The sequence below is a fragment of the Gigantopelta aegis genome, chromosome 6 (assembly GCF_016097555.1).
Source record: "Gigantopelta aegis isolate Gae_Host chromosome 6, Gae_host_genome, whole genome shotgun sequence".
Classification (NCBI taxonomy): Eukaryota; Metazoa; Mollusca; class Gastropoda; order Neomphalida; family Peltospiridae; genus Gigantopelta; species Gigantopelta aegis.
The window spans coordinates 96,453,475-96,467,666 of record NC_054704.1 but is presented as its reverse complement, the minus strand read 5'-3'; the positions used below and the strand labels follow the sequence as shown (position 1 = coordinate 96,467,666).

General features: G+C 38.0%; 1 protein-coding gene across 1 annotated transcript in view; it reads left to right on the top strand.

Annotated features, from left to right (window-relative positions):
- Positions 1-13,536, top strand: part of LOC121375776 — a 25,149-nt gene extending 11,613 nt beyond the window's left edge. The window contains exons 2-5 of the mRNA XM_041503405.1: positions 3,792-4,907; positions 11,004-11,164; positions 11,957-12,167; positions 12,894-13,536. Coding sequence (XP_041359339.1) covers positions 3,792-4,907; positions 11,004-11,164; positions 11,957-12,167; positions 12,894-13,003 — 1,598 coding nt within the window. The 3' untranslated portion in view covers positions 13,004-13,536. The remainder of the gene's footprint in view (positions 1-3,791; positions 4,908-11,003; positions 11,165-11,956; positions 12,168-12,893) is intronic.
- The last annotated feature ends 656 nt before the right edge of the window (positions 13,537-14,192 follow it).

The following is a 14,192-nucleotide window of genomic DNA, read 5'->3' as shown; positions in this document are numbered from 1 at the left end:
AGCTCAGTGGTATAGCTCTCACCTGACACGTCAGTTTAAAGTTACCACCAAGTGTTAAGAGGGTGAGACAGACATATAGCTCAGTGGTATAGCTCTCACCTGACACGTCAGTTTAAAGTTACCACCAAGTGTTAAGAGGGTGAGACAGACATATAGCTCAGTGGTATAGATCTCCGTCGTACGTGGGCCAATTTGGCTATTTCTCATTCCAGCCAGTGCACCATGACTGGTATTCCAAAGGCCATGGTTTGTGCTATCCTGTCTGTGCCTATAAAAGATCCCTTGCTAGTAATGGAAAAATGTGGCGGATTTCTGTCTAAAACTATATATATATATATATATGTCAAAAATTACCAAAATAATTACCATTAGTGGTGTCGTTAAACAAAACAAACTTGTAATCAAGTGCTAATTAAAGAGATCTCTTATACAGTCTAATATTAAAGTACAATTTGTATGTTGAGCTGTACCATAATTTTCATAATTCACCTTTTCAAGTTTTTCAATCAAAATAATTGAAAGGAAAGGGATATTTACTAGTATATAATGACTAACTGGTGTCTAACTTGTCATTGTTTCAACACAGTTTGATTGAGAGAGAGAGACAGAGTTAAAATTTGTTTTGTGTCATCACACCACTCAAAGTCAGTGGTTTATTTATCACACAGTATCGGATGCAGTCTTCAAAGGAAACCCATCACAGTTTTCCTTTAGCAGCAAGGAAATCTTTTAGAAGTATTTTCCCCACAGACAGGACTGCACATACCACATCCCCTAGGATACATATATGTATCAGTCATGGGACGTGTGTTGCAATGGGGGAAAAAAAACAATCAGAAAATATGTTGGTTCACCAAGAAAGTTTGATCCTGTGCCCCATTTACCTCAGGTGAGCACTGTATTGACTGAGCTAAATTCCACATCGAGAGAGAGAGTCTAAGAAACATGCTACAGCAGTCCTTATGGTAAATTTACTTTTTCTCCCATGTGCTCACGCAAAACTTATTTCCACATGGGCGAAAAACTGCTTGCCTCGTCACATGCTGAGATTGCTGATAAATTTATTTACTCAAAATGACTGTGAATTTATACACTGAGAGCAATTGGTCTCCTACATACTTTCAGGAGGGCAGTTTATTGCAGATGATCGATTTTCAAAACCATAAACACTGGTTACAGTGGCGGCAAACTCATGATGGTCTCTTTAACATTAGAATTATATGTGTCATCAACGTAAACTGCGCAATCTCCAAACAATATATGTATGTAGATCTGTATGTATAGAGACATGAAATATTCAGAGCCAAGAACAGATACACAATCAATGCACTGAGCCGTGAGCACAATGGGAACGGATAATAAAAAATGCATGTTGAGAAAACCTGATAGTTGGCACCAGCACCAGCTGTAGCAGGAATCAATGAAGACTTCACTGCCTCGATCATTCTGCTTGAACTCATCACTAATTGATGACAACATGCATGCACAATGCAAAGCTGAATGTTGCAAACGGTCGAGCACATAATACAGCTGTGGTATACATACGTGTATATACATGTAATTATAGTTAAACCTGTCTTAAGCAGCTACATAAAAACAATAATACAAGATACACAAGCATCATGTAATATATATGTCTTGCAGCCCATGGAGAACTGAAGAAAATACTCATTGCCTTAGTATTTGTATTTTAAAGTTATAAGTTTGTTTTGTTTAATGACACCACTAGAGCACATTGGTTTATTAATCATTTACTGTTGGATGGCAAACATTTGGTAATTCCAACATATATATAGTCTTAGAGAGAAAATCTGATACATTTTCCATTAGTAGCAAATAATCTTTTTTATGTACCATACTGCAGACATGATAGCACATACCATGACCTATGATATACCAGTCTTGGTTCACTGGCTGGAATAAGAAATAGCCCAATGGGTCTACCAATGGGAATTGACCCTAGACTGACCACTCATCAAGCGAGCATTTAACAGCTGGTCTACATCCCGCCTAGCCAATTGGAAAGAGTTGATTATGGTATGGTGGCTTTTGATTTCCTCTTAATAACTGTGTGGTCCTTAATAACCATATGTCCAAAGCCATATTACCACAATATAAAAAAGTATTGAGTGCATCGTTAAATAAAACATTTCTTTATTTCTTTTCTTTCCTTTGCCTTACAGTATTTATGGTGTTGAATATTTGCTTATCAAATGTCTCCATCTGCAACACGTATGATGTGTCATTTCATGCAACTCAATTAAGCTTGAGCTGAAATCAATTACTTATTTTTAGCTCACAGAAATGTCACTTTGACTTAAGGTCCTTTGTTCTACTGACATGCTGCATATTAAGGAACTGATAAGCTGCATTAGTAGAGCAATAAAACTTGTTTTGTTTTGTTGTATCATGTTTATATTTTACCGAACAGCTGTACATCATGTTTGTTTTCTGTTTATTTAATGTAAGCTAGAGTGACAGTGCAATTTGTCTAAGATGTAGTTCAGCTGATATTTACCAATCTTAGTCATGAATGCAAGCTTTCAAAATACAGTCAAACCTGTGTTAATTTGCCATCAAAGGGAGCATCAAAAAGGTGCCTTTCAACATATGTGACTAATTATAATATACCGGTAGGTTAGTTTATACATGTATGTTCTACATTAGATGATTTGGGAAACTACAAATGTATGTGGCCTCCTAAATCAGGTGGCTGCTTAATACAGGTCAGTTAATTCTATATTAGATTATTTGTGAGATTCCAAATGTGGCCTCTAAATAAAGGTGGCTGTTCAGTACAGGTGATTGCTAGAGCAGGTTTGACGGCAAGTCTGTTAATTATAGCCTTTGATTATTGGGCTTCCTTCATTATTGTAGATGATGAATGTTGACATTTTTGCACAATGAAAAGAAATATTCAGTGACACAGTGACACAGCATACATGTACATGAGAGTAGGGATCAACATCCTTATGATGCTGACCAGCATAGGGCAGACCCACAGAAACTGGGAAACTTGCACAATGACAAGAAATATTAAGTGACACAGCATACATGTACATGAGTAAGGATCAACATCTTTATGATGCTGACCAGCATAGGGCAGACCCACAGAAACTGGGAAACTTGCACAATGACAAGAAATATTAAGTGACACAGCATACATGTACATGAGTAAGGATCAACATCTTTATGATGCTGACCAGCATAGGGCAGACCCACAGAAACTGGGAAACTTGCACAATGACAAGAAATATTAAGTGACACAGCATACATGTACATGAGTAAGGATCAACATCTTTATGATGCTGACCAGCATAGGGCAGACCCACAGAAACTGGGAAACTTGCACAATGACAAGAAATATTAAGTGACACAGCATACATGTACATGAGTAGGGATCAACATCTTTATGATGCTGACTAGCATAGGGCAGGCCCACAGAACCTGGGCAGCTTGGAACATTAAAAAATTGCAAAGTCTTAATATGATCTGGCCCGATTGGCAAGTCTAAAATAATTTGCATGAACAGGACAGCACATACTATGGTCTTTGATATACATGGGACACTGTTTGGAATGGGGGGAACAAGCTTTATCCTTCCCTTGGTGATAAATTAGACAGATATGCTCTAAATACTGTATTTAAATATCTGGTTGTGAAGTTACAATTTCAGATCAGAATATAGAATAATACTGCATCTTATATCATATGTACATGGGGTACATGTACTTGTTCAAACCAATATATGTACGCAAAGCTAATATTGAGGTTTTGTTTTGCATTTACAGGATCATCAACCATGTCGCTTCCAAAGCCTGTCGATTCTGCATCTCAAGATGACTTCATGCAGCGAGGCGCGATGACACTGGGACGGTCGTCTCCCCTTCCCTCGCGGCGGGCCGCCTCAACGCAGACTCCCGGCAACATCCACACGAGGCTCACACGGAAACCCAGCCAGGAACTGGCACAGATGGGCAGCCGCAGTACCTACCAGCTGGAGGACAGCTCCGACTCCCCCCACGACCAGCGCATGGCTCCCCCCGTTCACTCGAGTTCCAGAGGCAGCATGATCACCGGTGGCATACCGATATCTACCTCACAGTCCGGCACGTCGCTCTCCGACCGGACCAAATTGCTGGAGGGCGGCATTCGGGCATCAGCCCGCTTCCGGGACCTGCAGTTCACCAAGAAGCCCTTGCATATACCGTACAGCGAGTTCGAGCCCTACAAGGCCGACATTCGCAAGCGGGTCGAGATCAACCGGACATCGGGCCTCGATGGCCTCTTGTGTATTCATGTCATGTCCGGCCAGGGCCTGAAATCTTCCAAGACCAGTCTCCGAGACCTGTACTGTGTCGTGGCTGTTGACTCCATCAACAAGGCAAGGACTATGATACGCACTGGTGCTATAAACTTCGACTGGGACGAGGCGTTCGATGTAGATCTGGAGGATTCCAAAGAGGTGTCCTTCTTAGTGTATCACTGGGATCCCAACTACAAGCATAGGCTGTGTTTTCACGGGTCCGTTCTCTTACCGGGTTATGTTCTTAGTGGGCACAAGAAATTTGTGGCAATAAAAATGGAACCTAAAGGAATTTTATTCGTAGCTCTTCTATATAAGGAACCTGCCATTTCCCTCCAACGATTGCCTTCTGTTAAGAAAAACGCTCTGTTCGGGTCGGATTTAGAGGAAGTGATACTACGTGAGAAATCGGGTTTAAATTTTCCATTGATTGTTCACAAGTGTCTTGAGGAGATAGAGAGACGGGGACTGGAGACTGTGGGGATTTATCGGCTCTGTGGCTCCGCCAGGAGAAAGGCACTACTCAGGGAGGCCTTTGAGAAAAACGTTCAGGCAGTAGATCTGTCACCGGAAAATGTTTCTGATGTGCACGTCATCACAGGTAATGTGTTAAATAGAGAATACTACATGAGCACCTGTTATATATACCACTTATCTAACGCACACGAATTTAGTATTCTATTTTTTACATATCTTCAAAAAACAGTTTTAAAATAAATTTAAATGCTTTTTCCAGCTAGATACCAAGGCATCAGATTGAAATAATTTTTGTTTTTGAAAACTTGATCAAAAGTAAGTTGCTTTGGTGCCTCTCAAACCTGCCTTGGTGTCCTATTTTTTGTTATTAAATTTAAATCAAAGGCAACACTTGAAGTGCCCCCAAAACTTAAATTTTGACCCCTGAATTTCTCAGTGAGAAACATATTATGATATTTTATGTGTAGTTATATGTCTGTATTATTTGTAGGTGTGTTAAAACTTAAAGGACTGCACCAGATGTGTGTTAACGTGTGAGTGTGTGTGTGTATGTGAGTGTGTGTGTGTGTGTGTGTGTGTATTATTTGTAGGTGTGTTGAAGGACTACCTGTGCACTGTACCAGATGTATTTGTGTGTTAACCACTGTGTGTGTGTTTGTGTGTGTGTATACTTGTAGGTGTGTTAAAGGACTACCTGCACACTGTACCAGATGTATTTGTGTTAACCACTCTGTGTGTGTTTGAGTGTGTGTGTGTGTGTGAGAGTGTGTGTGTGTGTTATCTGTAGGTGTGTTATCTGTAGGTGTGTTAAAGGACTACATGCACGCTGTACCAGATGTATGTCAGCAATTCTGTGGTGTTGGACATACATTTCAGACACTTCAGCCAAGCATTACATAAAATTTTACATACAAAATATTCCACAACTTTTTATTGTTATACATTGTTAAAAACCAACTAGGGCTCCATTAATAATTGTTATATATAAACTTTATTCCATCCTTATGTCACTTTAAGTGTACAGTGGAAAATATGCATGGTGTGCACACAAACTGCAATTTTTCACCCACACTTGGTTATGTCTAGTTCTCTGTGATGTGTGGGGGTATATTAGAAATATTGTGTCCTATTCCTATAGGGTAGATGTATATCAGATGTAAAAACTCAGGCTGGTAGGTACTGGGTTTGGATCCCAGTCGAGGCATGGGATTTTTAATGCAGATACCGACTCCAAACCCTGAGTAAGTGTTCCGCAAGGCTCAATAGGTAGGTGTAAACCACTTGCACCGACCAGTGATCCATAACTGGTTCAACAAAGGCCATGGTTTGTGCTATCCTGTCTGTGGGAAGCGCAAATAAAAGATCCCTTGCTGCTAATCGGAAAGAGTAGCCCATGTAGTTGTGACAGCGGGTTTCCTCTCAAACTCTGTGTGGTCCTTAACCATATGTCTGATGCCATATAACCGTAAATAAAATGTGTTGAGTGTGTCGTTAAATAAAACATTTCTTTCTTTAGAACTATTTGTGTGAAATAGAACTTTATAAGTTTTGAAAAATGGTCATTATAATCAACAAACAAGATGATGTTAAAAACAAAAAGACAGTTTGAGCTAGGATTTATTATTTGTGTTTGAAGAAAATTAAAAACAATTACCAGGTGCATCACAGGAGGGGGTTCAATGGGGTGGGAATGATCGAACCCCCTCTTGGCCATGTGTTTTCTTTAAAGCAGTTTTTTGTTTTGAAAGAAATCTTAAATATTAGCCATAAACTTTACTAGTTCAGTACAAAGATGAACCCCATTCACAAATTCAAGATAACACCCATGACTACATGGGGTGTGGGGCAAGGTGGCTACCTTGTGACTAGTGTACACATACAAATGATAAGTGACACAAGAAGCATTGCCACTATAGCTACATGTATGACAATGAGATGACAGTACCACAGAAAAATATCATTATTCTAAAGCTAAAGGCATATAAGATGGGGGTAATTAACTGTGGCTGTTGCAGGCAGCCCCCCCCCCCCCCCCCCCATGACTAGGGACCTGAACAAGGTGCAAGTGACATATTATAATATTTTTTGTTTATTTATGATCAGTAACTTTATATTTATTGATTCCACACATAATCTGTGTATAATTAACTAGAGAATTTTAAAATAGTAAAGTGCAGCCACTGAATGTAAAAGTGGTTTCCTCAAATGTGACGTCACATTTATCATGTTAGTTGTGATCCTCTACAAATTTTCCAGTTTGTATAATTCTGGCAGTAAATGCAATTACTGGGTTTGTTATTTTTTTAAGGAGATGAATAGTTACCTGCAATTAAAATGTTTACCTTTTGAAACATCTTTTTGCGGGAAGCTGCCTTTTGCATACTTTGATAAATTCTTCTTAATCCACTTATATGGATAAAAAAATTAATACTGATGGTCATAACTGGCTCTAGTTATAAAAAATGTCTCCTCATATCACACTGGTATTGCATAAATATCAATACTTTTCTTCAAAATTGGAAAAAATAAACATGCTTTATGGTGTTGGATGTACATGGTGTCGGACGTACACTGTAACACAACTAACAGTACTACAGGCCATGGCAATTGTTACATGCACATATTCAATAATTGTTTTATATTTTTTTAATCAACCATATAAAACTAACATTGCATCTCAGTTAGTAACATTTTACAACCAGTTAGCAGAAGTGGAGATGAAATGTTTAAATATTTAGGTGTCTGACGTACACATGTACACATGAATAACATATGTAAATATTATGGATAAAAGTCAGCTTGAAATACAAATATGTCTTTGATACATTATGACAGTTAACAAATGACATGTCTGGGATTGTTTGTGTATAAAGATTTTTATTTCTACTCACTTATATATATGGGTCATTCCATGATAATGATTTAATTATAATTAAATCATTATCATGGAATGACCCATATATATAAGCCAGGGCGTGACATTCTGACTCTTATGATCGCCTTCTCTAAAAATCCTTTTTAAATGGAAATGCAGTTTTATTATTTATAGACTCATTACATATAGTAATATAAGCATGTCAGGCCTAATTTAGTTTTTGTAAATAAAAACCGACTTATTAAGTGAAAAGTAAAATGTGCCAGAACGTGATGAAAATGGACATCACTTTTTTAACACTGCAGTAAATTCCAAACCTCTGCTCTCCTAACAGAATGTTTGTTAACAGAAGGATTTTTATTTCTGTAAAATAGTTTTTAAATAAAACTAACTTTTATATGTCAAATCAGCCAGGACGTGACATTATATATTTTGAAAATAATTTAATATACTAATTATGATATGAAAGAAGGGAAAGTAGTATTTTCATATGCAGTATATTTTAGATATGATGTCCTGATACCTAATTTTTAAATTTGACATAATAGTAATGAAATATTACCAAAAAACAAATGTCACGTCCTGGCTTACAAAAATTATTTTTTCAAATAAAACTGTCATTAAAACCCAAACAAACAAAAGTAAATTGGCAATAAAAGTATATCTGTATGTGCTTAAGGGTGTTAACTTTAAGCTGTAAAAAACCTTAGTTTAACAGATCATTTTCAAATTTCCACACCCATGGACCAAATCCCATGGATGTGTGTATTATTTGTAGGTGTGTTAAAGGACTACAGGGCATGTGTATTATTTGTAGGTTTGTTAAAGGACTACAAGGTGTGTGTGTGTATTTGTAGGTGTGTTAAAGGGCTACATGGTGTGTGTATTATTTGTAGGTGTGTTGAAGGACTACAGGGTGTGTGTATTAATTGTAGGTATGTTAAAAGACTACAGGGTGTGTGTATTATTTGTAGGTGTGTTAAAGGACTACAGGGTGTGTATATTATTTGTAGGTGTGTTAAAGGACTACAGGGTGTGTGGTACTTGTAGGTGTGTTAAAGGACTACAGGGTATGTGTATTATTTGTAGGTGTGTTAAAGGACTACATGGTGTGTGTGTATTATTTGTAGGTATGTTAAAGGGCTACAGGGTGTGTGAAGTATTTGTAGGTGTGTTGAAGGACTACAGGGTGTGTGTATTATTTGTAGGTGTGTTGAAGGACTACAGGGTGTGTGTATTATTTGTAGGTGTGTTGAAGGACTACAGGGTGTGTGTATTATTTGTAGGTGTGTTAAAGGTCTATGTAGTGTGTGTATTGTTTGTAGGTGTGTTAAAGGACTACAGGGTGTGTGGTATTTGTAGGTGTGTTAAAGGACTACAGGGTGTGTGTATTATGTGTAGGTGTGTTAAAGGACTACAGGGTGTGTGTATTATTTGTAGGTATGTTGAAGGATTACAGGGTGTGTGGTATTTGTATGTGTGTTAAAGGACTACAGGGTGTGTGTATTGTTTGTAGGTGTGTTAAAGGACTACAGGGTATGTGTATTATTGTAGGTGTGTTAAAGGACTACAGTGTGTGTGTGTGTGTGTGTGTGTGTGTTGTTTGTAGGTGTGTTAAAGGACTACATGGTATGTGTATCATTGTAGGTGTGTTAAAGGAGTACAGTGTGTGTGTGTGTTATTTGTAGGTATGTTAAAGGACTATAATGTGTGTGTATTGTTTGTAGGTGTGTTGAAGTACTACATGGTGTGTGTGTGTATTGTTTGTAGGTGTGTGCATTATTGTAGGTGTATTAAAGGATTATAGTGTGTGTATGTTGTTTGTAGGTATGTTAAATGACTACAGGGTATGTGTATTATTGTAGGCATGTTAAAGGACTACAGCGTGGTGTATTGTTGTAGGTGTGTTAAAGGAGTACAGGGTGTGTGTATTGTTTGTAGGTGTGTTAAAGGACTACAGGGTGTGTGTATTACTGTAGGTGTGTTAAAGGACTACAGGGTGTGTGTATTATTTGTAGGTGTATTAAAGGACTACAGTGTGTGTATTATTGTAGGTGTGTTAAAGTACTACAGGGTGTGTATTACTGTAGGTGTGTTAAAGGAGTACAGGGTGTGTGTGTATTATTTGTAGGTGTGTTAAAGGACTACATGGTGTGTGTGTGTGTGTATTATTTGTAGGTGTGTTAAAGGACTACAGGGTGTATGTGTTATTGTAGGTGTATTAAAGGACTAAGGGGTGTGTTATTTGTAGATGTGTTAAAGGACTACAGGGTGTGTGTATTATTGTAGGTGTGTTAAAGGACTACAGTGTGTGTGTATTATTGTAGGTGTGTTAAAGGACTACAGGGTGTGTGTATTATTGTAGGTGTGTTAAAGGACTACAGTGTGTATGTATTGTAGGTGTGTTAAAGGACTACAGGTGTGTATATTATTGTATGTGTGTTAAAGGACTACAGGGTGTGTGTTATTTGTAGGTGTGTTAAAGGACTACAGGTGTGTGTATTATTGTAGGTGTGTTAAAGGACTACAGTGTGTGTGGTATTTGTAGGTGTGTTAAAGGATTACAGGGTGTGTGATATTTGTAGGTGTGTTAAAGGACTACAGGGTGTGTGTTATTTGTAGGTGTGTTAAAGGACTACAGGGTGTGTGTATTATTGTAGGTGTGTTAAAGGACTACATGGTGTATGTATTATTGTAGGTGTGTTAAAGGACTAAAGGGTGTGCATTATTTGTAGGTGTGTTAAAGGACTACATGTGTGTATTATTTGTAGGTGTGTTAAAGGACTACATGTGTGTGTATTATTTGTAGGTGTGTTAAAGGACTAAAGGGTGTGCGTTATTTGTAGGTGTGTTAAAGGACTACATGTGTGTGTATTATTTGTAGGTGTGTTAAAAGACTACATGGTGTGTGTATTATTTGTAGGTGTGTTAAAGGACTACATGTGTGTGTATTATTTGTAGGTGTGTTAAAGGACTACATGGTGTGTGTATTATTTGTAGGTGTGTAAAAGGACTACATGTGTGTGTATTATTTGTAGGTGTGTTAAAGGACTACATGGTGTGTGTATTATTTGTAGGTGTGTTAAAGGACTAAAGGGTGTGCATTATTTGTAGGTGTGTTAAAGGACTACATGTGTGTGTATTATTTGAAGGTGTGTTAAAAGACTACATGGTGTGTGTATTATTTGTAGGTGTGTTAAAGGACTACATGGTGTGTGTATTATTTGTAGGTGTGTTAAAGGACTACATGGTGTGTGTATTATTTGTAGGTGTGTTAAAGGACTACATGTGTGTGTATTATTTGTAGGTGTGTTAAAGGACTACATGTGTGTGTATTATTTGTAGGTGTGTTAAAGGACTACCTGCGAGAGCTGCCGGAGCCGCTGTTCACCAACGCGCTGTATCAGATGCTGCTCGACGCCCTCAGTGTGCGGTTGCCGAGCGACCCTGAAGGGAGTGCTACGCTGATGCTCAGTATTTTAGAGTGCCTTCCTAAAGCCAATCAGGTACTATAGACATACAGCGGTTTCTCTGTGTTATATAATTAACGTTTTAGTTTCTTTTGTTCAGTGATACCACCAGACAACATTGATTTGTTAATCAGTGGCTGTAGGATGTTAAACAATAAAGAATTATGGTATACAGTCTTAAAGGAAACCTAGATGTTTTCTATTAGTAGCATGGCATCTTTTATATATGCAGTTTCCCATAGACATGACAGCACATACCATTTGATATGCCAGTCATAAGGCACTGACGGGGGATGATGAAAAAGACATTTAGAGATGGTTCCACCTATAGAGGGGTTTGATTCTAGGACTAAAATACCTCAGGCATGTGCTCTACTGACTGCTAGAGTTCACCCATTAAGAACAATAATTAAGACATGAGTTGAGATACCCTTACACATGTATATATAGATACCTGTAAGCACAGTGCGATTAGAAATCAAATTTTATAATCTACTTCAAATGATGTTTTAGTAATTGATTATAACTGAAAATTGGTCAGGTGGCTTTTAACGATGTGATGATAATTATAAAAAGCCATAATCAATTGTTGTGGAACCCTCTCCTGCTACTGACCCTGGTCAGGCTGCTGGTGCTCCCTTGCACTTGCCAGCTCGGGCGACCCCCCCCCCCCCCCCCCACACACACACACACACCTCAAACTGTCGACTTGAACCCTCGACAGATGTGCGGTACAACAGCTTGCTCTGAATGTGAACATTAAACCTTTGACCATGTTGTGTAAAATGTTAAAGTGAAAAGCTGTTCACAGTTTCTTATTTGTTGCAGGATACAATGACTCGACTGTTGAACCACCTGCGGTTGGTAGCGTCTCACAGCGACAAGAACAAGATGACTCTTGAAAACCTGGCTATCTGTTTTGGTCCTGTCCTCCTGTGTCCTTCACCTTCCACCTCCACCGATGCTGCTCTCGACTTCAAGAAACACATCGAGGTCCTACTGTACCTGCTGCAGATCTGGGACGACAACAGTACCAACTGTACGTACATTAGAATGGAGGAGAAAATCAGTGAACATATACCTATAAGGCTTAATTATCAATTAATAGTCAGTTGTAATATTAGCCTCTTCAGTGCCATGTTTGGTACACATCCTCTGTCCCTGGTTAGCATGTGCTGTTCAAGTGCACACAACCTATTTTCAAGAAACATTAGTTAGTATAGGAGTTACTTCCCTTTACATGCTTTTGTTTTATGAAGCCAGTGGCATCAAACAGGCACAAAAACCAGTCTAGAAACGCAGTGTAGCAGGCAATTGAATTTGCACACCTTTCTGAACAGGCCTTAATTCAATCCCTTTATTTGCCTTTTGCAAGTTAGCCTCCTCTATTTCATCCTTACTGGTTTGTATGCCCACAAGAATATTTTAAATATTTTTATATAATATATTTAATTTTAAGGTGGTTTTAGTGAAAACAATTTTTTTAAAGTTTTCGAAGATTGGACTAGTACAATGTGGGTGACACATACACACACACACACACACCATATAAAATCCTGGCTACACCATTGGGGGTGGAGGGTAGTAAAACAATTATCAGAGCACAATAATAAGGTCTTCTCCATCTAAACGTAAAAGTGTGCTTCTGAACTAAAAACAAGCAGATCTTGCTATTTTTCGAGGAACAACTGCCTCCCGTGACATACGTGTCTGATTTTATACTGTGTCAACTTTAATAAATCATAATACTTCTTTCTCTTTCCAGCCACCTCCAAGTCATCAACAGGGGACACTGTAGTCTCTGTTGAAACACAATCAGCAACAGGCGACGAACAGCAGCCGAGAGTTGAGAGAATTGCAATGGATGGTGATTGAACAGTCTTACGGCAGATCTCGCTATAATACTAGCATTCCCTTCTCCATTTCTGTCGATCGGTCTCTTGGAGTAACCCGCTGCTGATGGCATAGAAGAAAGCTCAAGATTCTCTGTAATACCTTGGTTGTGAACATAATCAAAATTAACACGTACATCTGTTACAGTTCTCATTCAGTGGAGTCGGTATCAGTCCACAGTTTTGTGTTGCCAGTGTATTTCTGTGTATCAATGGGTCAACTCTCAACGAATGTATATATTTTGTTTAAAATTAGTTTCGTTTAGTTTTATTTAAATGTCGGTCAGTCAAACAGTAGTCTGTGGAATGTAATGATACTGCAGGGGTGTGAAAATACAATCAATCAACAAATTATTGTACATAGTAAACATAGTAGATTTTTGCATTTTATATGTATATTTAAGGATTGTCTGTTATTTCTTTTATGTTTATTGGGGTATGAACCCCCAAAAAATCATCCACAGATGAACATAAAAGAAACAACAGACAATACTTATAATTAAATTTTAATCATGCTTGCTAATAATAACACAAAACATTTGTACTTTATTTTGAATTATTTTTAGTCCATAAACAATAACGTTCAATAAGACAACTTTACCCAAAAAATGACATCATCAAATATGACATTCCCTGATGACATTCATCGAGAAATGAACAAACTCCCATTGCTATGTCTGGATATATATATATATATATATACATGGACTTGTAAGTAACTAAAATATTAAAGTATTTTTTTAATGTCTTTTGACATATTAATGAATAGTCATGCTACATGTATATGTCCTTTCTTTCCTTCTCTCCTTTCCTCTCTCTCTCTCTCCTCTCTCTCTCTCTCTCTCTCTCTCTCTCTCTCTCTCTCTCTCTCTCTCTCTCTCTCTCTCTCTCTCTCTTCCCCCCCCCCCCCCCCCTATTACTGAAATTTAAAACATGGTCACAGATTTTTAAAACTATTCATAATTGGGGTAACATTACAGGGTGGTTGTTTTTTCTTGTTGGAATACTCTGTTGGTCTGAAACAGATTTTTAATTAGACAACCACTGTAAGCTCATTACAGAGAGAAATAATGCAAACATTAATCTGGGACTGTAATTTTCTGTTAAAAATCCCAATTTCCTAAAAGACATTTGTAGCCCAGGAATGGGGCGGGTTGGCATTTTAACATATT